The 26,262-nt window shown below is 40.8% G+C and overlaps 5 protein-coding genes across 10 annotated transcripts; all 5 read right to left on the reverse strand.

The window, feature by feature from the left end:
- Window positions 1–627: 627 nt before the first annotated feature.
- LOC116260562 (mitochondrial intermembrane space import and assembly protein 40 homolog) lies at window positions 628–6,423 on the reverse strand. Of its 3 annotated transcripts, XM_031639008.2 has the most exons (6): window positions 6,289–6,420; window positions 5,973–6,140; window positions 4,521–4,610; window positions 3,947–4,072; window positions 1,534–1,648; window positions 628–1,039 (listed from the first exon to the last, which is right to left on the reverse strand). In XM_031639008.2, the coding sequence occupies exons 3-6, from the start codon at window positions 4,587–4,589 to the stop codon at window positions 1,014–1,016; spliced, it is 336 nt and encodes a 111-aa protein (XP_031494868.1). In that variant the 5' UTR covers window positions 4,590–4,610; window positions 5,973–6,140; window positions 6,289–6,420; the 3' UTR covers window positions 628–1,013. The 3 variants fall into 3 exon arrangements, with proteins under 3 accessions (XP_031494868.1, XP_031494867.1, XP_031494869.1); XM_031639007.2 differs by lacking the exon at window positions 5,973–6,140 and having other exon boundaries at window positions 6,289–6,423; XM_031639009.2 differs by lacking the exon at window positions 5,973–6,140 and having other exon boundaries at window positions 4,539–4,610; window positions 6,289–6,422.
- A 611-nt stretch (window positions 6,424–7,034) lies between these two features.
- Window positions 7,035–10,213, reverse strand: LOC116260561 (probable flavin-containing monooxygenase 1). The gene is made up of 5 exons (XM_031639006.2): window positions 9,573–10,213; window positions 8,941–9,178; window positions 8,509–8,684; window positions 7,792–8,150; window positions 7,035–7,611 (listed from the first exon to the last, which is right to left on the reverse strand). The coding sequence occupies exons 1-5, from the start codon at window positions 10,017–10,019 to the stop codon at window positions 7,269–7,271; spliced, it is 1,563 nt and encodes a 520-aa protein (XP_031494866.1). The 5' UTR covers window positions 10,020–10,213; the 3' UTR covers window positions 7,035–7,268.
- An 819-nt stretch (window positions 10,214–11,032) lies between these two features.
- LOC116260095 (probable flavin-containing monooxygenase 1) lies at window positions 11,033–15,566 on the reverse strand. Of its 3 annotated transcripts, none has more exons than XM_050079551.1 (7): window positions 15,495–15,566; window positions 14,248–15,016; window positions 13,700–13,937; window positions 12,915–13,090; window positions 12,140–12,498; window positions 11,771–11,913; window positions 11,239–11,467 (listed from the first exon to the last, which is right to left on the reverse strand). In XM_050079551.1, exons 2-7 carry the CDS (start codon window positions 14,695–14,697, stop codon window positions 11,385–11,387), a joined length of 1,449 nt encoding a protein of 482 aa, XP_049935508.1. In that variant the 5' UTR covers window positions 14,698–15,016; window positions 15,495–15,566; the 3' UTR covers window positions 11,239–11,384. The 3 variants fall into 3 exon arrangements, with proteins under 3 accessions (XP_049935507.1, XP_049935508.1, XP_049935509.1); XM_050079552.1 differs by lacking the exon at window positions 11,239–11,467 and adding an exon at window positions 12,010–12,053 and having other exon boundaries at window positions 11,788–11,913; XM_050079550.1 differs by lacking the exon at window positions 11,771–11,913 and having other exon boundaries at window positions 11,033–11,467; window positions 15,495–15,558.
- A 1,054-nt stretch (window positions 15,567–16,620) lies between these two features.
- On the reverse strand, window positions 16,621–20,139 carry LOC116260384 (probable aquaporin NIP5-1). Of its 2 annotated transcripts, none has more exons than XM_050079584.1 (4): window positions 18,365–20,139; window positions 17,546–17,965; window positions 17,375–17,436; window positions 16,621–17,141 (listed from the first exon to the last, which is right to left on the reverse strand). In XM_050079584.1, the coding sequence occupies exons 1-4, from the start codon at window positions 18,542–18,544 to the stop codon at window positions 16,958–16,960; spliced, it is 846 nt and encodes a 281-aa protein (XP_049935541.1). In that variant the 5' UTR covers window positions 18,545–20,139; the 3' UTR covers window positions 16,621–16,957. The 2 variants fall into 2 exon arrangements, with proteins under 2 accessions (XP_049935541.1, XP_031494551.1); XM_031638691.2 differs by having other exon boundaries at window positions 17,001–17,436; window positions 18,365–18,601; window positions 18,764–20,139.
- A 136-nt stretch (window positions 20,140–20,275) lies between these two features.
- LOC116260383 (probable aquaporin NIP5-1) lies at window positions 20,276–25,687 on the reverse strand. The gene is made up of 4 exons (XM_031638690.1): window positions 24,614–25,687; window positions 22,386–22,805; window positions 21,738–21,799; window positions 20,276–20,726 (listed from the first exon to the last, which is right to left on the reverse strand). The coding sequence occupies exons 1-4, from the start codon at window positions 24,836–24,838 to the stop codon at window positions 20,531–20,533; spliced, it is 903 nt and encodes a 300-aa protein (XP_031494550.1). The 5' UTR covers window positions 24,839–25,687; the 3' UTR covers window positions 20,276–20,530.
- Window positions 25,688–26,262: the final 575 nt, after the last annotated feature.

Raw genomic sequence — 26,262 nt, forward strand, 5'->3', positions numbered from 1 at the left:
GTTTCCACAAAAGTTTATTCATCCTAGTGCTCAACTTTTTGTCCCTCTAAGATTGCACAGTTGCAGATAACCGTAAGCTAAATCAATGTACCTAAGTTTCCTCCCATGATTTTCTACAAATAGAACAGAAATATACCCGATTCAGGTGGAACAATCTCTTTTTAGGAATATTAAAAATAAAGGGAACCAATTGGGGTTAAGTAATTAGTACCATAGGTTCTGACACAGCTAACTACAGCTTTATTTGGAAAATTAAATGCCAGAATAAAAAACAAATTTCAAGTGCAAGGCACTTCCTGGTGCTAAAGGAAAAATCTCATCTCACAAGTTCAGGGGTTTAGCAGGATGGCAAATAGATTTTGTTTTTCTGAAGGTATTAGATCACTGGACTTGTCTGGAACTGCTCATGCAGTTATAGCTGACCACCTTTTTAAGGGCACGATAACATAAATTTGAGCTACAGCATCTTCAATGCTGCGGGTTGAACTCAATGCGCTAACTCAATCATCCCCTTGACATTCAGAGAGTAACCGAAGAGTTCAAGCTTTTAAACCCATAAACGATGTGTAGAACATTCGCACAAGATTCCTACAATAAAAGGCGCGGAACATTCCAAGCAACTAGAGGAAGTGTAGAATGCAGTCTGAGTGGCTTTATTGCAGATCGCCGATGTCGCATCTAAATATGCAATTTCTGATCAACAAATTTTTTTTCTGAGTTTTTTTTTCTAAAATATCAAATTTCCCAACAGCCGATACATTATTGTCCTCCATATGAATACCATTCTTGTGCCAATCGAATTTTCCCACCTTCATGTGTGCAGGAGTCCCACTTGCAGCAAGAGAGGAATTTAGAATTTTAGACAGATGATGTAGAGGCAGGATAACCGATCTTTACTTAAGCTGCCAGTCATCCCTTACATGAACTGTAGAACGAGAAACTGAAGATCATGTTCAAGCAAGTGGCCCTGTCTAAGCTCCCGTTGTTACCACGTCACGTTGTCTTTGTACCCTTCAGTCAACACTTTTCCTTCTGTGTGCTGCTCGAATGAAAAATAAAAGATAAATAAATTAATACATGAACTGCAAAGGTGAAACTAATTAAAAAAACAATACACGAATGTAAGGTCGAAACTGAGTGAAAACTGATCAAATTTGTGATGAGCTGGTCCAGATTATATGTTTATGAGCACATTTTGTTACATTGCAAGCTGCTAGAATCCACAAAGCAAACAAATATACAATTAATTCACATCTCATCTTGGAAGAAAGATGGAAAACAAGTGTATCTGTCGAATAGCAGTTGAGAGAGAAACAAGAAACCAAATTCTGCTGCCAAGTTGGAAGAATAAAAAGTATCTCCTTACTTAAAACTATCCTAATGTTGTAATAAATAACAAATCTTCCCATGCCTCTTACGTGCAGTTTCAACTAATATTAACACGGTCAGTGAAAATAACATTCTCCAATCATGGGATCTGGCAAACAGTAAAACTTTAACTGGCAGCTTTAGAATACGAGTTGATGCACTTACTCGTCTCAGAATCCTCTCTGTGTCCATCTTCTTCCAAAAAAATCTCACCAAATGCATTTGGATTTTCTTTAATGCAGTTCTGAAAGCTTAAAAATGGTTGTACGCAATCGGATCCCTAGAAAGCAAATATACCTCATCAATCAGTGACAAAACTAACAACATAATAGAGGATATTTTGTTCAGTTAAATCAGAGAGGAATAAACCAGACAGATTGCATGTAGGAAAGCAATTGCACATTAACTGCATCTCATAAAACATACACGAGCAGGAGATGGGCCATATCTTGGTGAGGTTACGTTTCATCACCAATAGAGCAGTAAAAGCCACTAAGCTCGCTAGGGTGGCTTTCAGGAAGCAACCACAACATTTGAGTACACTTCAACATTTTGTCATCGTTTTTTAAGCGCATCAGTTATATAAGAGGAAACCAACATTTTGACTCCTCGATGGTCTGTTTGGATGTATTAGATATCTCTGACTTCTCACAACCACTGAGGGAGCATCAGCAAAACCTTTTCGTTTGACATCCTTCGCCATCCAATAATGTCCAAGCCTTCTCTTTGTTAATTCTCTTGATCATACAACAAAAGAGTTGCACATTTTAGTTTATTCACTTTTTTTGAGCAAATAATGGAAAAATGAGAGAGAAGAGATGGGCTTGTAACAATATCACTTCTTCAGTTAGGCATCAATAAACAAGCTTGTAAGGTCACACATATGATATCACAGCCATCAATAGTCACAGACATGAAAATTTTTATTGGCAAAGATAAACGAAGCATTTTTAACAGGAAAATAACACAATATTTTCAAAATGTTTCTAAAGATAAATATTGAAATATTATCACAATAGTTTCCGTATTACTAAAAAAAATCCTATCATTATATGTATTGTCAGTGTGCAGTGTCGTTTTTTTGTTTTTTCAGAATTTTAAAAACTATTTCAGAATGTTTTTCAATGTTTTCATGACAAATTAGTAAAAAACATCTAATTTCATAAAATATACACTATTTTTTCCACATTTTTTATTTTTTTGAGTGCCAAGATTTCCACGAAAAACAAACATTGAACAAACTTCTGAGGAAAACATCCTTGAAACAATGTTTGTGACTATGCTTTGTAAGCACTAGAAATAGGGATGCATGCCTGACCTTCTTACCTCCACTTTCCACCAGCTCTCCAACATATTTTTCATCCGTAGAGCACCAAGTTCAAATGCAGGAGGCCCAGGCCCTGGGATTGGAGGTGCTAGGCTCGGGATTTTGTGCTGCCAACAATGACTAGGAAAGTGTTTCTGGCTGCGTGTCATTTTTTCATGTTGTGAAAAGAAAAAATATGCCTATCACATATGATTTACTAATCTTTGACATATCTATCTTTCTTTTGTGAAATTAGCATCTAAAACTTGTCTGTTGTGGTCCATTTGCTAAGAATCAATGCTTGAACCACGTTTTGCCTACTCCAGACAGGAGTGCTTCATGCACGTCCGCTACTGTTTTGTCTACTAACAGAAGAATATAACAAAAGTACAAATTCAGGCTTAAGCTTCAATATAGATTGCTCATAAATATAGTCCAAAGCCAGACTGAACTAGTAAAAAAAAAAAAAAAAATTCAATGTGTAATTATACATAAGCAAATGCAAAAGATACAAGCTTGCATACACCCAATGACTTGGGAGTTGGGACTCGACTCATCCATCCTTGACTTGTGACTCGGTGGGTCAACTTGGTGAATAGGGCCGGGTTCTGTTAACTATTGTTTTTTAAAGAAAAAAATATAACTTGCCATTTAAACATAAAGGTTGTAAAACGACTTGATCACATGTATAACTTAGAAATAAGTCTACTTGTGATAGCAAGAAACCAGACAATTAAATAACTGCTACAACTTTATAGTTGCATTTTTCAACATAACTGCGTAGCAAGTTTCAATATATCAATGAAAAACCACTTGACAAGAAACAAAAGCTAAACATGCATGTATATATGATCTCAAATTAGAAGACCAAAAGACAAACATCCCATTGATATAAAAATTGAAATAAATAGATAACTACACATGAAGTTAAGCCTTACATGTAAAAATTTAACAAATGAATTTTAATAATTCTAAAATGTTCCAATAAGTTTGAAGATTCATGTCAAAAGTTAAGGAATTAAGAAGTTAATAACCAACCCCTTGTTGTTTGCACAATATGAAGTTTATTACTAGATTGCTGAGTCAAACTGAGTTTCTGCCAAGTCAAACCAAGTTTGGCTCGAGTCAAACAAAGTTTTAATAATAAAGGAGCCCCCCTACTGGGTCGACCCAGTAGGGGGCCGAGTGAATGGGTTGACTCAATGAGTTTTAAAACACTACACCCATTACCACATGAGTTTGCAGAATAAGATACATAATAAAAAATTCTACCTTTTCTTCTGCAGTGCTCTTCAGAAAACAAATAAATGCCTCTGAAAATTGGGTCCCACAAGGGCCATTTCGTAAGTCAGCAACACATGGGCAATCTAGGGCTTTTTGTGCCCTCTCTTCCGAAGACTGCAGATAAGGTTAAAAGTTACAAGAATGAACACAAGTAGCTGCTGCAGTACAATGAGAATTGATCAGATCTGGACGACAATGAACAAATTTATGCCTGCTTTGATATATTTGCAATAACGTTCAAGCTATAAGCCACATTTAATAGAGCATCGCACATTGTTCCACAAAATGCTAGAAATATTAGAATAATACGAAATAGACTTCAGTCTGCCAATACAAAATAAAATTCTGAGAGCAACTCAAGTTGGGATCTGGGTGGATACCATGAAAAGGCATTGAATCTGACTGGAATGCAACAATTTCCTCTATCTACATATAGCAGGAAGGGAGGCATATGGGATCAGATGTTCAACCAGATCCAACCCATTTTCAACTCTTAGACAGCAACACTAAATCCTATGTTCCTATAAATTATTGAGGTGATAAATGACAAATTGTATCCTACATGCTCTGCAGATTCGACCTTACAGCCAGAAGGAAGCTCAACACCACGAGGTACTAGACTTGCACTCATCACCACTTAAAGCTGCTGCTTCTGGAATAGGAGAAAGAAAAGAACTTGTGATGCACAATGACAATTTAAATTTCATAAGTAGCAGAAAAAAATTGAGTCAATACCTCATCAATAGCAAAAAAAAATTGTCAATGTGAGTGAGTGAGAGAGAGAGAGAGAGAGAGAGCAGAAAAATCTGTTGCCAGTGCCAAAAGGCATTATCAATGGAAAACATAATGGTAATCCCAACTCATTAGCACCTCAATTATTGATGCTAACCAACAATCGAAGAATAGTTCTTTCTATATTTTTTTATGAGGAATGTACTCCTGGGAGATGAATTCATTCTTTGAAGTCTCGAAACAAGTAAAGAAACTGATAGTACCCCTTTGTTGGAGAGCACATAAGACCGTCCCAACATCAACTATAAATTATCATGCCAATACAAGTTGATTAGTTGAGTACTCGAGTTTTCAAGGTCAACCAATATATAAAATAGAATGAACGGTGCCTCAAAATTGTACCCACCATGTCAACCACTCATTTTCCTCCATTACAGGCAGGGTTGCTTTTACAAAGGAAAAGTGGTGTGCGTGTGTATAGACACACAAATGCACACACCTAGGAAATGAGTAAATGGACTAGATTTTGAAGTGTTCCTTTCTTCCCTAAGATCCACCAATCAAAGTGTGGAGAGTATGGTTGTGAAAAGGAAAAATGGAGAAAAAGGTAAAATGAAAATGTCGGCAAGAGGGTGAAAGAAAAAGAGGCATCTTAAAATGGAACTGCTTTAACTCATTTCCATACACACACACAATAATTCTCTGGTTCAAATTTAATCCAAAGACGTAGATGGAAAAGAGAACCATGGCTATTCAAAAGTAAATGAACATGCAAAAGAGATACATCCTGCATCAATCACGCGAACTTGTTTACGGAGAAACAACTTTTTTTGCCAAGCTGTCAATCCATGCTTATTTCCAAAACTACGAAAGTCTTCTCATCATTATCGATTTCTGTATCTAAAACAAGCAGGTGAAAGTATGATCATTTTATCTCTTACTCTCAAAGGATGTAACAACAAGTATGGTGCACCTCAAATCATGTGTCTCCAGTAGCTGGCCGTGAATAACATGGAAAACCAGTCTCCACTTTAACCGGGCTTTGTTTCTGGTCGGAATATTGTAAGCGCAATTGGAATACGCGTCACATTTATTACTTTACATAAAAATAGGCCATCAGACACTGACGACGGAAAGTTCATGAATTCAGTTATGGTTCTGGTGTACCAAACGAAACTAAGTTACGATCTTTATTAACCTAGGATGAATCAATGATCATAAGCATATTCGGAAGCATCGACGTTGAACCGGGAAACTGCTGATCATTTTAGATAATTCTCACCTCTTTTTCTTTGTTTCGAAGGTCTCTTCAGTTACATTGTCATCAGTAAGGAAAGGAACTCTTATAGGTGGCAAGCAAACCCTTCTGCATTTATTCTAATCCAGCTAACATGAACCAACATATCAACATTTGGAAGCAATATCTCGCTCATACGTTCAAAAGTAAACCCTAAAAAGCAACAGAGAAAAGGTAAACCCCCAGCTGCCTAAAGAAATGACAGAAACAAGAAAAGCCTACAGATCGAGAAGAAGGGGAAATGCGTACAACCCCATTTAAAGACAAAGAAGAGAAAGAGAGTGAAAGCGAGAGAGAGTACCTTCGGGAGGAAAAGGAATTTGTCGGAGATGGAAGCCGGCCGGTGCACACGGACAACAAGGAGCGTCAGGAGGCGAAGGATGTCGGCCGGTTTGAAACCGAGTTTTGATGCTGAAGCCGGGTTGGATCAACCCGGTTTTTAAGGTCATCCCATAAATGCTCGTGTAGCGTTTGGATAGCACTGAAAATGACTTTTGTTAAAATCTGGTTTTGTTAGAACTTTTTTTTTAATAAGTTTTTTCTGTGTGGGCACGACAAAACTAGAGTTTGTTAAAACTAGCTTTTGGAAAAAATGGTTTGTATTATTTGGGTGGGCTGTGGAATAAATCTTTTTTACCCATAAAATGACCTTTTGATTGTCTAATTAAAAATAATAATAAATAAATTCTGGAGTTTTTTTTTTGTGCAAATTGTATCCATATACAATCAATATTAGGTTAAGTTTGTCTAATATTCACAAGGATCAATTATAATAAACTTCCCTGCAACCGCTCTTGACTGTTTTTTGTTAAATGCAACTAAAGGGTGGAGCCACATGTTGGCATGTGCCGGCAGTAGACAATCTCACAAAATTTATTTATGTTTACATTTTAATATGTCTAAGATGTTTTCTAAAGAATGCCTCTTGGGCAAAAATTTAAATGAACATCAACACTACACCATGTTTTTTAGGGAATACGGATATATATATATATATATATATATGTATATATATATATATATAAAAGAGACATCCTTTCTTCTCTATCATTCACGCTTCAGTTCAACTGAAAAGCAGCATCACAGACCAATAAATCAAGTTAAAAAAAGTCATCATACAGAATTTGGTAGTTTGCTGACTTTCATATTTATCCAGTGTCAAATTCATTTCATTCTCCCCTCTCTCTGTGTGTGATTTTATTATACATAAACATGCACAAATTCGAGCGCATGCAAACTTTCACACAGAAAAATGCGTAATTCAAACATAGAGGGTTGAAATTATAGATTGGCATAGTCCCTAGAAAGGTAAGGAATGAAAAGTTCTTCAAACCAGCTGCCTTTTCTTCTGGGGTTGCGCCCCATTTCTTTACAGAGCTGATCATTGTACCAGATGTGGAGTGCCCCTACACACGACCTCCGGAAATGTTTCCCTGCGTGTTGCTTCATATACTTCTCCCACTTCTTGGCATCCTCTTCCATCTGCCTGATGCTAGGCAGTTTGAATCCACCATCCATGAATTCAACCACCCATCGGGTTCTCATCTCTGAGGTATACAAATTCGACAAGCTCTCCGAGTAGCCGATAATGGCGGCCTGCGGAATCCGCGGGTGGATGCACTCTCTGTTCATGAACAGTTAGTACAGATGCTTAGCTTTGGTATACAAAGTGAGAGTACCAACCAGAAGAACAAATGCTTCCTTTTACAGGAATAGGCTTCTTGTTGGTTTTCAGGTGAGCTCCCCTGCCGCCTAACTAAAACTCAACTACTCTAAAAAGCGAAAAAGATGGCACAGAGCGTACCTGTACAAGCCAAGTGTATCAAATTCTGATCGTGAGATGATTTTCTGAAACAATGGGGACTTGAAGATGTTCTTGAGCTTCTTATCCCCTCTATATCCGGTGGCAAGGATTACAATGTCCGCTTCCACGGGCGAATCATCGCTCTCACAAACCACGCCCTTCTCGCAGAAGCTCCAATTGGTAGCTCTCTTGAGTATGATGCTTCCTTCCTCCACATTGGAGTAGAATTTATCTGGTAGGATTACAATTCTGCAGGAGGAGATCTGCTCCTCGAAGCTATGGCTGGGCACGACATTGTATTTCTTCAAAGGGACCTTCCATTTGATGTAGCTTTCCACAAATTTGGCTCTCATCCACCTCTGCATGACATATAACCATTTAATTAGGCTGATATATCCATTGTCCACCCAATGATATTACAGAAAAAAATCAGAAGGTGTAATTCAAAAGTGCCAAACACATAAATCATATGAACCAGCATTAGCCTCCAAGAACTTCTTCTTCTGTTCTTCTGTGTTTTCCCTGAAATTTAAGTTCTTGGTACAGATGAAATTGGGTGTTAGCAAATCTTTTCTCTTAATAATGCAAACATTTTTTATCACATATTCGGTAACTCATAATGCAAAAGATTTAATTTTCTGAACCACCAATTCACCAAAAGAATTTCACGCAGAAGAGGACTCGGACTTCTCATGAGTTTTCCGGAGCAATGTTTACCAATGGAGAGAGACAGGTAGCCAGCAGACTAAGCAGAGCTCCCTCGCCAGGCTTGTGCACCAGCAATTCTGACACGCGATTGAGGTATAAGAATCCGAGATTCACTCCCCATACACTGAAACCAGGAAGGTTCCATTGAGGATCTCTGAACAACACAGTGCATGGAGTCTTTACCCCTGCAAAATTTCAAGTTCCTTTAGCAGCGAGTAATGGGCAGTTCTCTCGTTTCGCTCTTCTGCCCTGTAAAACACCGATTTCACTCGCGAATAACACCAGGTTAACAAGATGTTAAAAATCAAAACTCGCAGAGTATAAAACTAGAAAAGGAAGGCACTTAGATTGGGAGTTTTCGGGCTCATGAAGTTTGCGCACCAACATATCTGAAAAAAAAAGAATTCCAGAGTCTGAAAATGCACTGCAGTTTTCACGTACCATTTGCTTCCGCGCACTCCGCGGCGATGTCTAAGGCGGACTTTTGGAAGCCAACTACTATAACACGCTTGCCGGAGACAAGGGCAGCGGCGTCGGAGTCGGACATGCGGGAGTAATCCATGGAATGCATCACCTGTCCCCGGAAAACTTCCGGTCCCTTGTTAGGTGGAAAATCAGGCAGGTTGGGGAAGTCACTGAAGCGTCCTATGCACATGATTATGAAGTCCACTTCCATCACCTGCAGACCAAGCGTGTCGCCATTGTCAGTTGTCACCAGCCAGCTCAAGCTACTTAATTAGGACAACTTATAACATTAAGCAAGACAAAAAAGGGAGATTTTCTGTAGTTTCAGGCACACCTTAAGTTATATATAATTAAAAAATCATTTATATTTTTATTGAAATTGTCAAATAATAGCCTCAGCTCGGGGTATGGATATATTAAAAAGTAAGTTTCTAGTTCGATTTTATCAAGTGCTATATATTCTTGTTTTTTAAGGTGAAAATGTGTGACAGGCCGTAGCTCTAAATTACATATCTTATAGTTGTAGCTGCAAGTTACCATGCAAAAAATTACTGAGAAATTATTCATATTTCATGGCCTCCAAGCCGCTACTTGTGGTGGAGACTTACATGGTCGGATCTAAGCAGTTTGTCGTGGAACGTGATATGCCAACACCCTTTGGAGCCGAAGTCCTCGCCGGTGCCTCCCCACTCTTCCCACGACATAAGTTGGCCGTCGCCGGAGGCGTCGACGTACTCCACGCCCTCCACCCGGCAGTTGAACCTTATGTGCTTCAGCAGATCGAAGTGATCAGCATAGGACTGCAGGTAATGGAGGACCTGGTTGTGGTCGGGGTAGACCTCCTTCACGTGGGGAGGCCATGGGAAGTCGATGAACTCATAGAGGAACCTTGGCGTCTGCAGCCGGGTGGAGGCCACAGTCTGAGTCCACACACCTCCGATGGAGTCGCTCGCCTCGAACACAACGGGATGGAACCCCTTCTGCAGCACATACTTGCAGGCGATGAGCCCACTGACGCCAGCACCTATGATGCCAACTTTCTTCACAGCCGCCATTGTTCAATCGTCCTCTGGCCTGATCAAAGTGGGGATGCTTAGAACGCCATGGTAATTTAAAGAGAACTTGATGCTCTCTGATTACAGAATGGGATAGAGTTGCGGATTGAAGAGAGGTTTGTTGACAGAAGGGCAGCAGTGTGGGGGCAACAGTGTCGGTTGCTTGCCGCTATGCTTCAATCTCCATGGATGTCGTAGAAGAGCGACACGTCTCTGAAGATGATTGATTGCGGGAAGCTTCCGTTCAATTTGGCGAATTAATTGAGAAAATGTGCTTCGCCACGTGCAGTGAGCTGAGGAACTTGTGGTCGACATTGGGATCCACACCACAAGTTGATGAAAGAAAACGGGAAAGTTCAATGTCAGAAGCTTCTCGAACCCACCATAGTCAAGAATATCGGTTCTTCATACATGTAAAGGTGTTTTAAGATTACGTAGATTTTAGAGAAGTTAGGTGATCCGAAATCAAAAGCATGCATGAATCCAAACATGAATTTCTCATCTCTAACTTATTAAACGTTTATGAGTTTCAGATCAAACTTTTCTCGGTTTGATTAGAATATGAATCTCTCGTAGATGAAAGCGTTAAAGTGCCTTTGGATTGCATCTTTGTTCCAAGAACTCGTCAAATAATTACCAGCTAGATTCATATCTTACTAAATACTAAGCCTAGAAGGTTTGCTGCGTCCACTGAATGCGGGCCCTACCTTTGAAGGAACGAATATTTTGCTTTGTCGTCCTCTGCGGCGTTGATAGGACACGTCTTTGGGTGCTTTCTGATCAGGGCGAGACGTCTTCCTTTATCCCCGAAATATCAAATTCAATTCACCATCTCCAGGGCCTCCCCTCTCTATCTCTCTTGAGAGATATTATACATAGACCTGCAGGCATTCATGCTCATGCAAAATTCCACAGAGAGAGAGAGACAGAGAGAGAGAGACAGAGAGAAGAGAAAAGAAAACGACATTAACACAAGTACTAGCTCCATTCCTTTTTACTTTTCAATTCCTGTCAACTCTTTTTTATTGTCATTCTTTTAACTTGCAACATGCAAAATTTCACAGAAGAATACGTAATCCACCTTGTCCTGAACATAGGGTGGAAATCATAGATTGGCATAGTCCTTAGAAAAGTATGGAATGAAAAGTTCTTCAAACCAGCTGCCTTTTCTTCTTGGGTTGCGCCGCATGTCTTCGCAGAGCTGATCATTGTACCAGATGTGAACTGCTCCTACACATGACCTCCGGAAATGGCTTCCTGAGTATTGCTTCATGTACTTCTCCCACTTCTTGGCATCCTCTTCCATCTGCCTTGTGCTTGGAAGTTTGAAACCACCATCCATGAATTCAACCACCCACCGGATTCTCATTTCTGATGTATACAAATTAGATAAACTCTCTGAGTAGCCGATGATGGCGGCCTGCGGAATCCGCGGGTGGATGCACTCTCTGTTCATGAACAGTTAATACAGATGCTTAGGTTTGGTATACAAAGTGAGAGTACCAATCACAAGAACAACTGCTTGAGTATACAAGAGTAGGCTTCGTGTTGGTTTCAGAAACTCTTCTATATATGTTTCTGCTCTAGATCATCTCTCTTAGTGTATCAGACATGACGAGATTCAGATCTGGATCTGATCTTGAAAATGCTCCATAAAGGGAAGGCCGACGACATAGAGTTGAAGAAAAAGGAAAGAGAATTGAGGAAAAAAGAAATCAGCACCAATTCCCTTATAAATAATAGAGCCTCACCTGTAGTGGGAGAGGTGGTGAGGATCATTGTGGGCATAGGAGAACAATTCTCCGAACCGTTAAATCTTGTTTTCTTGTGTGAACTATGCTTTGCTTCCTCTACTACGGTTTGCTTTTCACTATCACCATATGTAAGATCACATCTACCAGACATGAAGAGATTAAAAAGGCTTTAGTGGTGGACAAGTAAGGACAAAAATTGGTGAAGTCTTAATATTATTTCATCTTAAGAAATTCACCTATGAGATGATTTGATCTGTATTAGCAGTGGCAGGGGAGTTCCCTGCGGTCGACCTAAAACTCATCAGAAACAGTGAAGAAAGTTGAAGACAGAACAGACGCCATGAGTCATTAAGGTAGGGAGCGTACCTGTATAAGCCAAGTGTATTGGACTCTGATCCTGACACGATCTTCTGGAACAACGGGGACTTGAAGATGTTCATGAGCTTCTTATCCCCTCTATATCCGGTGGCAAGGATTACAAGGTCCGCTTCCACAGGAGAAGCATCTTGCTCACAAACCACGCCCTTCTCGCAGAAGCTCCAATTGGCAGCTCTCTTGAGCATGATACTCCCTTCCTCCACACACGAATAGAATCTGTCTGGTAGGAGTGCAATCCTGCAGGAGGAGATCTGCTCGTCAAAGCTATGGTTGGGCACAATGTTGTACTTCTTCAAAGGGAGCTTCCATTTGATGTAGCTTTCCACGAATTTGGATCTCATCCACCTCTGCATCAGACAAAACCATTGAATTAGGCTGATGATCTTCATGGTTCTCCCAACGAAATTTCCATGTTTCAGTAGAGATATTAGAATAAATGAATCGAAAGGAAGGAGTAATCCCGGAACGGCTAATCACATGTGTCACATTAAGCACCAACATTTATCTTTTTCATCTCTTTCCCATTTTCTATAAGTTCTCTGTACAGATGCAATATACATGTTAGCAATTCTATTATTCTCCTTTAACTCTTGGATTATCTAAAAGAGTAGGTTCACATACTAATGCAGACATTTGTGATTCACATATTCTGGCAACCCAATAATGCAGAAGGCTTAATTTTCTGGACTACTATTCCACCAAAAGAATTTCACGCAGAAGAAAGGATTTAACGCTTTTCATAATTTTCTGGAATAATGCTTACCAATGGAGAGAGACAGGTAGCCAGCAAACTAAGTAGAGCTCCCTCGTTAGGCTTGTGCACCAGGAACTCTGACAAGCGACTGAGGTATAAGAATGCGAGATTCACACCCCATGCATTAAAACTAGGAATGGTCCACTGAGGATGTCTGAAGAGCAGAGTGCATGGACTCTTCAACCCTGCAAAATTTCGAGTTAATCTCTTGAACAGTTAGTAAAGGGCTGTTCTTGCATTTTCGCTCTTTTGTCCTGTAAATAAACTTGACTCGTGAACATCACCAGGTTAATGTGAGAATCAAAATTCACTGTGACCCTGTACATACAACCTAAGGATAGAGATTGAGAGTTCTACAAATCAAAGGTCTGCCAATAGCTGCTTTGCAAGAAGGGATTTCTTCTTATAATAGAGGAACAACACTTGAAATGAGAGAACTGTCTGCATCAGAGTTCAATCTGTTGCACTTAGATGCTGTTTGGCAATGGGAACAGTTTGTTACAATGTTACTGTTCCATGCACCTCTTCCATACTTGGGGCTGAATCATGTAACAGTAACAAATTGTTACCGTTGCCAAATAACCTCTTATGATCTCTTCTCAACAGCATAATACGACTAAAAAATGAAGGCACTGTGGATTCTGAGTTCCTTGATCACCTCAGCAAGCACTACAGGGCTCATGAAGTTTGTAGACACATGACTAGCTAGCGGCCTTTCTCATTATAAGAAGCACCAACATATCTGAAGAAGCAAGAACGATGAAGTCTGAAAACGCACTGCTGTTTTCACATACCATTGGCTTTGGCGCACTCCGCGGCGATGTCGACGGCGGACTTTTGGAAGCCAACTACGACAACACGCTTGCCCGAGACAAGGACAGCGGCGTCGGAGTCGGACAAGCGAGAGTAATCCATGGAGTGCATCACCTGTCCTCGGAAGATTTCCGGCCCCTTGTTAGGTGGAAACTCCGGCAGGTTGGGGAAGTCACTGAAGCGTCCTATGCACAGGATTATGAAGTCCACTTCCATGACCTGCAGACCAAGCACGCAGCCATTGTCGCCGGCCATCTCAGGCTACTTAATTTGGACATCTTATAACATTAAAATAAGTCAAAAAAGAGAGATTTACTTTAGTTTCAGGCTCACTTTTTTGCTATAACTTTATTTATAATTATTTTTTTTTGTTTTTATTAAAATTGTCAAATAAGGATATATAAACCTTGTTTAAGTGGAAAAAGAAAAAAATATTAGCTCGATCTAAATTACGCTGCTAGATTGCCATGTAAAAGTTTCTTAAAAATGATTCATGACTTCCAAGCGGCTACTAGTGATGGGGACTTACATGGTTGGACTTAAGCAGTGCGTCATGGAAGGTGATGTGCCAACACCCTTCGGAGCCGAAGGCGTCGCCGGTGCCTCCCCATCGGTCGCACGACACAACTTGGCCGTCGCCGGAGGCGGCGACGTACTCCACGCCCTCCACCCGGCAGTTGAACCTTACGTGCTTGAGCAGGTCGAAGTGCTGAGCATAAGACTGCAGGTAATGGAGGACCTGATCGTGGTCGGGGAAGGCGTCGTTCACGTGGGGAGGCCATGGGAAGTCAGAGAACTCATAGACGAACTTCGGCGTCTGCAGCCTGGTGGAGGCTATGGTCTGAGTCCACACCCCTCCAATGGCGTCGCTCGCCTCGAAGACAACAGGATGGAACCCCTTTTGCAGCACATACTTGCAGGCGATGAGCCCACTGACCCCAGCACCAATGATGCCAATTACTTTCTTCACGGCCGCCATTGTTCAATGTTCTCTTGCCTGATGAAACAGGGGATGCTTAGAATGAGATGGGATTGGAAGAGAAACTGATGCACTCTGATTACAGCATGGGATATTTAGAGTTGCACACTTCTATACATGATCAAGAGAGAGAGGGGGGAGAGATTGGGGTTTCTTGAGGGAGGGGCTACAGCGTGGATTCCTTGCTGCTATGCTCCAAACTTCATGGATGTCGTGGAGGGATGTGAGCTACACGTTTCTGAGGATGGTTGACTGTGGGAAGCTTCTGTTCATTTGGAGAATTAATTGATACGAAGCTTCGTCCCACGCAGTAGGGAACCTACAGTCAACAAGTTGATCAGCCATAAGTTGATGAAAAAACAGAAAAATCTAATGTCAGAAGCTTCTGCAACCCACCTAGATCAAGAACGTCGATTGTTCTTAGATGTAAAGCTGGCTTAAGATTAACTGGGTTTTAGAGAAGGTTGGTGATCCGAAATCAAAGGATGCATGAATTGCAACATGAATTTCTAATCTCTAATTTATTAAATATTTATGAGTTAATTCAGATCAAACTTCTCTCGATTTGATTAGAAAATGATGCAGAATATCGGTTGTTCGTAGATGAAAGCGTTTGATCAGCTCAGATTTCACACGGAAGGTGAATCGAATTTGACAGACGCGTGACCTGCAGATATGAAATCGTAATATCTAATCTCTACTTTAAGTTGTGGATTTTAAACTAGGCTTCGCTCGGCATGATTAGAGATCATAGGTAGAAAAGTACGTAGTAAAGGCAAATGAATAGCTTCTTGCACCTCCAAAGATCAAAATTGAGGTCCATGATTTCTGCAAGTCTTGTGTAGTTCTTCTTCAATTATGAGATCTGCCCTTCTACTGCTAAAGTTTGCAACTTGCTTCATCGAGGAAATGATAACCTCATCACCATCTCTTTCGGACAGAGACATGCACCTGCGCTAGCAATTCAGACAAAAAGAGTAAAAAATTATGTATAGGCAGCAGTATTAAAGGTTCTCACTTTTCCAGAATCACTAGGATTTTCAGCACAAATGAGGTGCAGGGGAAGGAAGCCGACTTGTGTCCATGGATGTATACAAGCCATGCCCTCTTTCTCCCCTGAACCTCATTTATGCTGAAAGTCCTAGTGATTCTGGCAAGGTGCAGGGAAGGAAGCATTAGGTTTTTAGCCTACACATTAGTCTTCCTTCTTTTTTCTCTCTCTTCCTCTGCTTCTTTGATGGGTATTTCGGATTCTTGAAAAAATAACTATGTTTCTATATTAGCAAGTCAATCTCGAGCACATGATCTCATTGAATTACAGTCTAGATTATTCTCACAACGTCTGGTACATGAGGGCTTGTTAGATACCTGTTTCTTTCTTTATTGTATGTGATATTGAGAGTCTAGGCAACAAAATTTTCAAGTGTTTGACTTTTAAAGAAGACGAAAAGCATTCAGGATTGTTCCTTAAAGCAAATTAAACAAGTTAAGTATGAAAAAGAAAACCAAAATGATTTAAAAGGGGATAAATTGTAAATGTTTAATGTTTCATAATGCATTAAATGTTTCTTCAGAAATTTTAATAAAAATGTCGTCAAGTATCGCATGAAGAAATAGTGTTTCTCAGTAACTGGTTCGATTTCTTGATGATCTTTCGTTTCATAATCTCCATTTTCATGTTTCCACAAAACATTTCAAAACCACTTATTCCGGCAATTCCCCTTGCTCCCCGATATACATATAGACATACACTTGCCTGTATCACCATATTTTTCTTGATTTTTTTTAATTTAAAAGCAATATAAAATGTTTTAAATGGAGTTTTAAAATATAAAATAAACACCAATATCGTATGGGCCAGATAAGCTCATAGTGCACAGCACTGTGATACGTCAAAAATTTAGAAATAAGATACAAGTGAACAAATAATCTTGCTATTTAGCGGTACAAAAGATCTAAAAAAAAAACAGAAGAAATTACACGAGCGGAAAATACACAACTAATTAATATTCTTTACTACATTTGGGTGTTCATGACGTTGTGAAATTGCTAGCATATGATGAGCAGGTTTAATTCTTAAAGAATGGCAAACTGAATCAGCTTGCTGTTGGAAAATTCCTTGCTTTCTGGAAGATCGATCTATCTCGTGTTTGGTACTGCATAGTCATACTCTGCAAAAGCTCCGCTGATCGAGTCTCATTCTCTTTTTATCATGAATGATCTGATTGCTTTTTTAGAGCTTAGGATAGGAGAGTTGGCGCTAGCGGCGGCGAAGATCGACCTGATTATCATCGTTGTAAAGCCGGACGGCGGTGTAGGCGGCGGCGCCGACAATGGTCCCAATGGGTGGGGCGATCATGTAAATCCAGATGCCTTTAAAATTTCTTGCTGCTATTGCAGGTCCCAGCGTCCTCACGGGGTTCATTGACCCCCCACTTCCTGGCCTGCAAATATTGACAGACTCTAGAAAGAGAGAAAAGTTGTCTAAAGAAAGAATTGCAGGGAATATATATATATAATCAAGTTTTTCAAGATTATATCGTGTTCTAAAAAAATTGCCACAAAGAAAATGACGGAACGGACGGGCCATTGACGATACTCAGAGTCCCTATCACGAATATTAGGACAAGGGATGCTGATATAATCAGGGAGGAGATGAAGTGCAGAAGCAACAAACCCGGCGATCAATATGTTGACCATGACGGTCGTCCCCACTGCAATCCCAGCCATCTGTCTCGGCTGTCACAGTTTCAACGACAAATATTACACGTTACCAACCTTCTTGGATTGAATGATTGTGGAAGGAGAAAAGAAAAGAATCGCGGTGATGATGTTGGATGAAACATACGGCGCGGTTGTCGGTGGCAACGGCGGTGATGACGAACATGAGGTTGAAGGAGATGAGGAGCTCGAGGAGGAAGGCCTGCCAGTAGGCGACGGACGGCACTGTCACGCCGCCGTGGAGGAAAGGGTGGTAGACACCCTTGAGCAGGAAGCCGGCGGAGATGGACGCCGTCACCTGAGCGCCAAAGTAGGCGGGCACCTGAGCCCAAGGGAGGTGCCCGAACGTCGCAAAGGAGAGGGTGACCGCCGGGTTCAGGTGGGCCCCCGAGATGTGACCGGTCGCGACGACCATGACCATCACCGCCAGGCCGGACGCCCCTGCACCGCCGATCAGCGTCTCCACGCCGCCGTATTTCTTGTTCACTATCGACGCCGCCGCCGCGGCGAAGATGATGACGAACGTGCCCACGAACTCGGCTCCGGCCTGCGTGAATTCTGATTAGTTCGAAGGTTGGTCCTCCTAAATTTTTTTGAGTGTACAGAAACAGATCTCTGAGCGACAATATCTTAGTTACGCACCTATTTTTGGAGCTAGCTTCTGGATTTTAGTATGATCTTGTGAGTGACGTGGTAAGAAATTTCACGAACAATATTGCTTGGTTAGACTAAATCGAGAAATGGGTAGAACTGATTTTGAAGTCATTTGATTGTGAAACATTTGCCAAAGAGATCTCTATAATACTTTCTCTAATGTTCGAATGTTTTTGGACATGAATGTCACGTCACAATAGTTGAATCCTATAAAGTACGTTTAACAAGTAACAAGGAAGGACTGGTCAAACCTGCCTACAAGTGAAGAACTCGGCTATGACAGAGAGATTACCTTCTTAGCGAGAGAAACGGTGGGCTTGGGAAAGTTGAGGAGCCGATGGTGAGCAAGTTTTGTGAGGGAGGAGAAGTGGGCCCGTGGCGGCGAAGAGTACTTCCGGTCGTCGGAAACAGAATCCACGGTAATAGACATCTCCTGTGCTGCTACTTCCTCGGCTTCCACCCGTTTCTCCATCTACCTCTCTCAGATCTCTCTCTCTCTGTCTTCCTGCTACGAAGTTAGATCTGTGACCTGTAATTCATCACGTCCCATAATGAGCAGTGGGTCTGAAGATGTACATATATTACTAATGGCAAGTGTGCCCATATGAATCACAACGTTTATGTTAAAAGAATTAATGGAGAACTCCGTTTCGTGTTTATTGAAGAGAAGAACCCTCCTGAGAAAGAGAACCTTGAGGTGAGCCTCCAATCGAGTTGCAGAAACCTGATTATGAGGACGATATCATGAATTCAGACTTCGGAATGGGCAGCTGGGATTTGTTGATCCCGTCTTCAACTCAACACGTTTCACGACTTCTTCTTAATTACCATTTGCTCACCCGCCTGTGGTATGAACAGAAGTAATTCACGGCGTTGCTTCTTAATTTCTTGAAGAAAATGCGTTGGTATGGAAGTTGGTGCTTCACGTTCTACAAAATCGTTCAACATCTAAACTCTAAAAGGTCTTTCATTAAGTAGAGAGTGATGCATACCTGAAACCTGATCAATTTGATCATAAGTGAGAAAGAGAAGATGAATTAGGACCAACGGCAGCAGATCAGAGGGAAAGGGCAAGAGATATGGTATTCATCAAGATTTGCCGCAAGAACAGAGGCATGCGGGGCACTTAGACTCCAGAGAGATCGGGTCCAAGAGGCTTTAGTGCAGAGCACCTACCCCAATGTCCTTGGCTCTTCATATACCTCTAAAAAATTTCTTGACATTCAAACAGCAGGATTACAGAGGAACAAAGAACAAAATAAAGTACCATTTGAAGAAAAATACCGTGACAATTCGTATAAGATTCATTATTGCCAAAAATTCAATATACCCAAAAAAGGGATTCAAAAAAAAAAAGAAACTGTATCACTAAATATTTGATGATAAAAATGATAGAACAATTGTTTAGAGGGTAAGAATGTTATGTGTGTGAATATTCCAATCTCTCTCTCTTTCTCTCATTTCATTATATACATATATATATATATATATATATAAATATAATGAGAGAGAGATTGGAATATTCGCGGCATAAACTGAGTAATCCAGATATATGTATGAATGTAGACAGCACCAACATATTCTACCTTATGAGAGTCATGCATCATTAGAAATCATAAACTTAAAAGAATTAAATATTTGAACTAATTCATACAAATTCTTGCATGTCAACTCATTGACTAGTTACATTTTTAGGAATAAAATGAAAAGGGGCCCAAGATTACAAAATCAAGCAAAGACCGTGAGTTTTCTGTTTGTTCAAAATAAATTATACAACAATTGCTTCGGTGCCGTGACGCCTCGGTAGCAGTGCTATTACGATGGTTCCATATCGAGGCGTGTTAGGTGATGCAGAGCGAAAAGTGGGACGATAAGTGATGTACATTGGATTGCGATCACCATTTAAACTCAAGATTTGATAAACCATAACTTAAAGTCAATCTGCTCATCTTATATTTTTGAAAAAAAAAAATTTGAAAGTTGCAAGTAGCTTGATGCACACCATAGACCATGAATTATGTTCACATACACGATTTCTCAAACAATTCAAGGTTCTAATCCTTTACCTTTGCGACATAAACATCAATGGCATTTGTGTTCTGACCGTGTGGGCAAATGCCCACACAAGCCCACTTGTGTCTGCCACACGAGTGGGACTCACATACACATTAATATACTATGATATCACTCTATCAGCTCCAAGTTAAGTTAAACTCCAAGCAAAGATGCTTTCATTAAAATTAAACATAACCGATCATGCTGCTACAGATTCACAGCACAAGAGTCTTCACATGCCATGGCTGAACTAAAGAGATCGGTCCAAGGCCTAACATTATTCAGAACGAAGCACCAAAGGAAAAAAGCAGACAACACGCCATCACTGTGTCATAAGCATTAGACATGCCAGATTATTACACACCATGCTTATTCTTACTAGCAGTAGTCTAAGGGAAGACGATTAGCGGCGGAAACTGCGGACCGGGCGAGCTGGCTCGATCTCGTCGTCGCGAAGGCGGACGGTGGTGTAGGTGGCGGCACCCAGTACGGTCCCGATGGGCGGAGCAATCAGGTAGATCCAGATGCCATTGTAGTTTCCTGTTGCTATGGCAGGGCCCAGAGTCCTCACTGGGTTCATTGATCCACCACTTCCTGGCCTGATCATTTCATCCAAAATAAAAAGAGGGAGAGATTGAGTATGCCAAGCAGTTGAGAGTCATGAAACTCAATATATATCATGGTCATATAGCTACAATATCCAGAATATATACTTTGTGCATATGTGTGATCAGTTTATGATGAGGATAGAGAACAAGATGTTTCCCTTCTACAATGCAATCGAATTTGGTAGAATATTGTAATTAGGGGTGAACACGAGCCCGAGTTCAGTCAGCTCGATCTCGGCTTAACTGATGAAACCTCGAGCCCAAGAATAGCTCGACCGAAGCTGCTCGAGCTCGACTCGGTAGTTACGTGTGGAGCTCAAGCTCAACTCGACTAAAGCTTGACAAACTCATTTGAATAGAATTGATATTCAATGTTACGTGTTGAGTTCGAGTTCGATTCTATTAAGGTTTGGCAAACTCGTTTGAATAAAATTGACATTCATAGTTACATGTTGAGCTCGAGCTCGATTAAGGCTCGACAAACTGAAGAACTTATTTGAATATATCGACTTAACAAACTCAATTAAGGCTGACTCGGCAATTACATGTTGAGCTCGAACTCAACTCGATTATTTGAACGAGTCAACCCATAAACTCAAACCCGACTCGTTAAGCAAATGGCTCCGCTCGAACTCGTTCATGAGTCAAGCCAAGTAGCTCAACTCGTTGATCACCTAATTGTAATCCCCAGGTAGGATCCACCCTGACCAAATGCGATCGCCTAACTGACGATCTGATTTGGGTTCTGACTTGAGTTCGATCTGATTCTCGTTTCAAGACCAAATTTAGATTGGACTAGCCTTAGCACAAGATTTGATATCTGTATGCAACTAAATTCGATGTATGGGACTCAGATTCAGATTTGATCATGAAACTGCATGCTGAGAATTGAATCTGATCAGTGAGGATCTGAGTACTTGTTACTAATAAACGAATTTAGAATCTAATCAGTAACTTACATTCTTACGGGAAACTAAAGAAGGAGCAAGGAAATGAACAAACCCGGCAACCATTATGTTGAGCATGACGGTTGCTCCCACTGCAATCCCAGCGAGCTCCCCTACCTGTCACAGTTTCAACGATAGCAGCTGTCAGTAATTTTCACAGAAGAAGACATTGAAGCAGTATGGGTTCTGGCTCCCACTCATGGAGTTTGCATGGCCTGGCCCACCAACATGGCGTGCATGCCATGGAAACTGGGGGCCAAACAAGTGTTCGGTCCAAAAGATACAGCCAAGACTCGGCCATTCTTAGTGACTAGAAAGTTGAAAAGGTCATATCAAGCATAGTTAGTGACTAGCAAAGGTGCATCACTTTCAATGGTGAGCAAGAAAATGAAAATATGGAAAGTGCCAAATTAAATACAAGTTGGTAGGTAGTCCAGGTGGTGAGGATGTCAAATCTGTCGTACTAACTGACATATATATTGGATGATTCTTGCACTAAATTTTAACTTTAATATGTTTATTGAAGAATACTCATCTGCTCACCTAAGAAATAGAGTGAGATGTATAGTTTTGGATGAGCAACAGGGAACTTTACTGCCCAAGTAAGAGATTTAGCGCTCACAAAAATCAAACTGAAGCACTGTGTGTTGGTGGGTGTTGATGCGGCCAAAGAGGCTGATTAAGAAGATGCCAGAAAACTTACAGCACGCGTGTCGGTTGCGACGGCTGTGACGACGAACATGAGGTTGAAGGAAATGATGAACTCCAACATGAAGGACTGCCAGTAGGGGCCGGACGGCACGGTCACCCCGCCGTGGAGGAAGGGGTGGAAGACTCCCTTGAGCAGGAAGCCGGCGCAAATGGACGCCGACACCTGCGCCGCGATGTAGGCGGGCACCTGGCCCCACGGGAAGTGCCGGAACGAGGCGAAGCCGATGGTGACCGCCGGGTTCAGGTGGGCGCCGGAGATGTGCCCCGTCGACAGAATGACGATCATCACCGCCAGCGCCGAGCACCCCGCGTTGCCGATCAGCGTCTCCACGCCATTGTACTTCTCGTTCACAATCGGCGCGGCCGTCGCGAAGAAGATGAGGATCAACGTGCCAACGAACTCGGCACCCAGCTGCATTCACAGCCGAGCCGTTTCAATCGGATAAAATTCGAACTTCCGGCACCAAAATCACAAAGGCGTACACATCAAACTCTCCCCCAACTTCCACATACAACATAAACAACTAAACTTTAACGTGAATTGAACCATTCAGACATCATATAATTCGCCTCGATAATTTTTCCAAGCAATCAAACACACCCCAACAAAGTAATTTCTTAACAGAAAAAAAAAATATTGCACTCTTACTTGAAATCCTGACTTCATTTAAGAGTAGGAAAACTACTCTCCCTTGCTGAGAAAAATAAAAAGTAAAAAGTAAACTTTCTTTGTTCTTAAGTGGCTAAACGTAAAATTAAGAGACGCAGCCGCCTTTGTGAAATACCGAAAAAATAGCGGTTTCATTTGGAGATGAGTGGATGACACTGTCGTCTTTATGGACAAGTCAAGGGGTGCTTAAGTCATTCGACCCATGCATGGGCGGAGGCGCCATTTGAGGTAAGGTGAGACTCCGGGAACGAGAAGACCAAACACTCCAACGACAAAGCGGAGGCCTGAGGGGACAGCCCACCAACTATGTACGCAGATGGACGGCTCGCGAGAGCCCGTCCCCCCTTCGGACAAGCACCAGCCCTCCGATTCGAACTCATCGAGATAGGAGCTCACCGCATTGGTGCTCGTGCCCAGAAAACAATGAAACCAATAATTTCAATAGGGGTGTTTGATTAGAAATCTATGATCTAATGTGGATGCGATATGATTCAGTTTCGCTTAAGATTTATAGTTCTTTACATTGAAAAATGTGGGACTTAAAATTCAAAGGGAAAGATCTTATCTTGTATTCACCAAACGCAGCCAAGGTGATTAGTGAGAGGAGTTTAGGCAGTTTGTTGTTTTAGATTTTAGGCTTTTGTCACATCGAATCCTTTGAGACAAAAAGAAAAATACAATCAACTGTTCATTAAAAAAAAAAGAAAAGAAACAATAGCAACCAAATTTAAGAAACAAAAGATTCATTTCATCTTTGTGATAGACAATGACAGTTGGTTTGAACTTAAAGTTTGAAGGATAGAATAACTTGACAGCATTTTTAATCAGAAGACCAAAATAAAGCAGTGTCAGCATGACATCATGTCCATATGAAGGAGGGAGAGAGAGTAGTTAGTGAGGTACTGTAGTTGTCCTTTATATTTTATTTCTTTTTAGTCCATTTCGTCACTTAGTAGCACTGGTGGATATTGTGGCTATTAAGAACTATTATCTTTGGCCAGTACCTCCTTGGCTGGGCAAGTGCAATTATATATATATATATATATATATATAGAAATTAGATTATAAGGAGTAGAAAATAAGTTGCAATTGTTTCTTAAGAATATAAAATAACCTTCAAAGAAAGGGAAGAGAAAGGAGGAAAATAAATGAGTTTTGTAAAATGTGACCTTTTGTGCCCCTTTGAAAGCATTCCAAACTAGACTTTGTAATTTAAGATCCATTGTCTCATGTTCTTGACATGGATGGCTTAACGATTCCTCTCTGTGATTTCCTTGTGCCATATGCTTGCGTATATTAAGTATGAAAGATGCAATAAAATGAAATAGGTTCGAGTTTCATTAACTTGATACCCTTCCCATTTTCTTCTTAAGCCATGAATGCAAGTTAGAAATCCAGACTTGTAACAGACGAGCGGCCATGAAAGTATGACAATACGAGGTCATTGCAACATAGTTTTAATTTTGAATGAACCTCAAAATAAGACCACAAATTCATATATGTAAGAGAGAGAGAGTGTGACAGAGAGAGAGAGAAGGGGAGTCGCTGACCTTTCTGGTAAGAGAGACGGTGGGCGTGGGGAAGTCGGTGAAGCAGCTGTGGTTGGAAGTCCAGCCACCGGGGAAGAAGCACTTGCAGTGCGGCAGCGACTTCCGGTCGTAGGACAGCGAGTCCACCCTGATAGATGAGAAGAGCGGGGCGCCTGGTGTTCCCGGAGTCGTCGGAGCAGGGGATGCCGCCGGCGTCACGTTCTCGGGTTCCGGCGTTCTCTCCATGGATGTAACCTTGGTTTTTTTTTTCCTTTTTTTTGTGGGGTTTTTATGGATTGGAGTTCGATCTCTGTAAACGAACGAGGACGAAGAACTAGAAGAGAGAGACTAGGATACCATTTTTTTGTTTTTTGGTTTTCTATTTTTTTGTTTTTTGGTTTTTGGAGAACAGACTTTGAAGGTAAGTATGAAATTACATGATTCGGTGGGTTTTATAAAGTTTTTGCTATAGTAAAACCACGATCATGTAACGGGTGTGGATTTTCCTTTTTTTTTTCTTTTTTTTGCTGTTTTTTCAAATTTTTTTTTCCTTTCCTGGGGATAGAACAAGAAGAAGAACGAGAGACTAATTACATGATTTTTAGGCTTTTATAAAGATTTCACTAAGGAATGTCAAAAAAGAGCAAATCCAGATTTAGTGCAACAGAAGCAAATTGCTTAACACATAAAAGTACTAAAGAAAATATCTTTTTTGGGTTTTTTTTCTTGAAGGTGAGGGAGCAAAACAAAGACCAACTTACATAATTGGGAGATTTTTTTAGAGGTTTTTCTAAGGAACAAGATGAAGAAGAAGATCCAGCTTACCAACTACAACTGTAACACCAAAACAGGAACGTAATTCTTGAGAGAAAGACGACTGAATCCACTCAGAACAGAAAGAAAGACCAACAAGAAGAAGGTGGATGGAGAAGAAAGGATAGATGTTGAGAATGGTGAATGAACAAATACAGCCTTACTTCAAGATCAGCAGCACCGGCGACCAGTGCACCGGCAGAGGAACTCAGGCGACGGGATCGGAAGAGAACGGAATGGAAGGAGAGATGGTAAGTCTGATGGAGATACGCGCAAGTGTTGGGATGAGGAGTTGCGAGGAGGCAATATATATATATACACAGGATGAACCGTGAGAGGGGGCTCTTTTTCCACAGTTTTAAACAAAGCCACCCAAACTTGAATATTTTACAGGAGGTGCCTAACATTTACTGCTTGTTCCGATGAAATTCCGGGCTAAAGTTATTTCGTGAAGACCAGTTAATTGTTTTTTACAACTGACTTGAAATTTTTCTTATCAGAAGAAGAGTAGGTGGTTAAACGTAAATTTTGAAACTCTGAGCACGTCTGTGTAGTTTAGAAAGTGTCTTGTAGAGGACATGACATTTTACCTTATAACTCGTTGGCCGGAGGCGGAAAAGGAATTCTTTTCCGATTAAATTTGTGCAGTTCCGTTTTCCGCAATCATTTTTTAGTGGACGGATGGATCTCTCTCTCTTTCAATGCATCAATGCATTTGACTAATTTATTCTTTGTTTTTTTTAACTTGAGCGTTTCAAATCAGGTTGTAGGTTTAAAGATCACCCACTAGCCTTGAGCATGAAATATTCAAAAAAAGACTTGAACAGTACTACTATGTGATTTAGAGAGAGAGTCAA

This window comes from Nymphaea colorata, chromosome 9 (assembly GCF_008831285.2).
Source record: "Nymphaea colorata isolate Beijing-Zhang1983 chromosome 9, ASM883128v2, whole genome shotgun sequence".
NCBI lineage: Eukaryota > Viridiplantae > Streptophyta > Magnoliopsida > Nymphaeales > Nymphaeaceae > Nymphaea > Nymphaea colorata.

Excerpts from the sequence above, each read along its gene's own strand:
- LOC116260562 (XM_031639007.2), bottom strand. The coding sequence starts at position 4,589 with ATGAGTGCAAGTCTAGTACCTCGTGGTGTTGAGCTTCCTTCTGGCTGT. Across the intron at positions 4,073-4,520 it reads AGGTCGAATCTGCAGAGCAT|TCTTCGGAAGAGAGGGCACA; the intron begins GTAGGATACAAT and ends CCTTATCTGCAG. Across the intron at positions 1,649-3,946 it reads AGAGCACTGCAGAAGAAAAG|GGATCCGATTGCGTACAACC; the intron begins GTAGAATTTTTT and ends TTTGCTTTCTAG.
- LOC116260561 (XM_031639006.2), bottom strand. The coding sequence starts at position 10,019 with ATGGCGGCTGTGAAGAAAGTTGGCATCATAGGTGCTGGCGTCAGTGGG. Across the intron at positions 9,179-9,572 it reads AACTGCTTAGATCCGACCAT|GTGATGGAAGTGGACTTCAT; the intron begins GTAAGTCTCCAC and ends CTTGGTCTGCAG. Across the intron at positions 8,685-8,940 it reads GGAGTGCGCGGAAGCAAATG|GGGTAAAGACTCCATGCACT; the intron begins GTACGTGAAAAC and ends GAAATTTTGCAG.
- LOC116260095 (XM_050079550.1), bottom strand. The coding sequence starts at position 14,697 with ATGGCGGCCGTGAAGAAAGTAATTGGCATCATTGGTGCTGGGGTCAGT. Across the intron at positions 13,938-14,247 it reads CACTGCTTAAGTCCAACCAT|GTCATGGAAGTGGACTTCAT; the intron begins GTAAGTCCCCAT and ends CTTGGTCTGCAG. Across the intron at positions 12,499-12,914 it reads CTACCTGTCTCTCTCCATTG|AGGTGGATGAGATCCAAATT; the intron begins GTAAGCATTATT and ends TGTCTGATGCAG.
- LOC116260384 (XM_031638691.2), bottom strand. The coding sequence starts at position 18,544 with ATGGAGAAACGGGTGGAAGCCGAGGAAGTAGCAGCACAGGAGATGTCT. Across the intron at positions 17,966-18,364 it reads CCGTTTCTCTCGCTAAGAAG|GCCGGAGCCGAGTTCGTGGG; the intron begins GTAATCTCTCTG and ends GAATTCACGCAG. Across the intron at positions 17,437-17,545 it reads TTGCCACCGACAACCGCGCC|CCGAGACAGATGGCTGGGAT; the intron begins GTATGTTTCATC and ends AAACTGTGACAG.
- LOC116260383 (XM_031638690.1), bottom strand. The coding sequence starts at position 24,838 with ATGGAGAGAACGCCGGAACCCGAGAACGTGACGCCGGCGGCATCCCCT. Across the intron at positions 22,806-24,613 it reads CCGTCTCTCTTACCAGAAAG|CTGGGTGCCGAGTTCGTTGG; the intron begins GTCAGCGACTCC and ends CTGTGAATGCAG. Across the intron at positions 21,800-22,385 it reads TCGCAACCGACACGCGTGCT|GTAGGGGAGCTCGCTGGGAT; the intron begins GTAAGTTTTCTG and ends AAACTGTGACAG.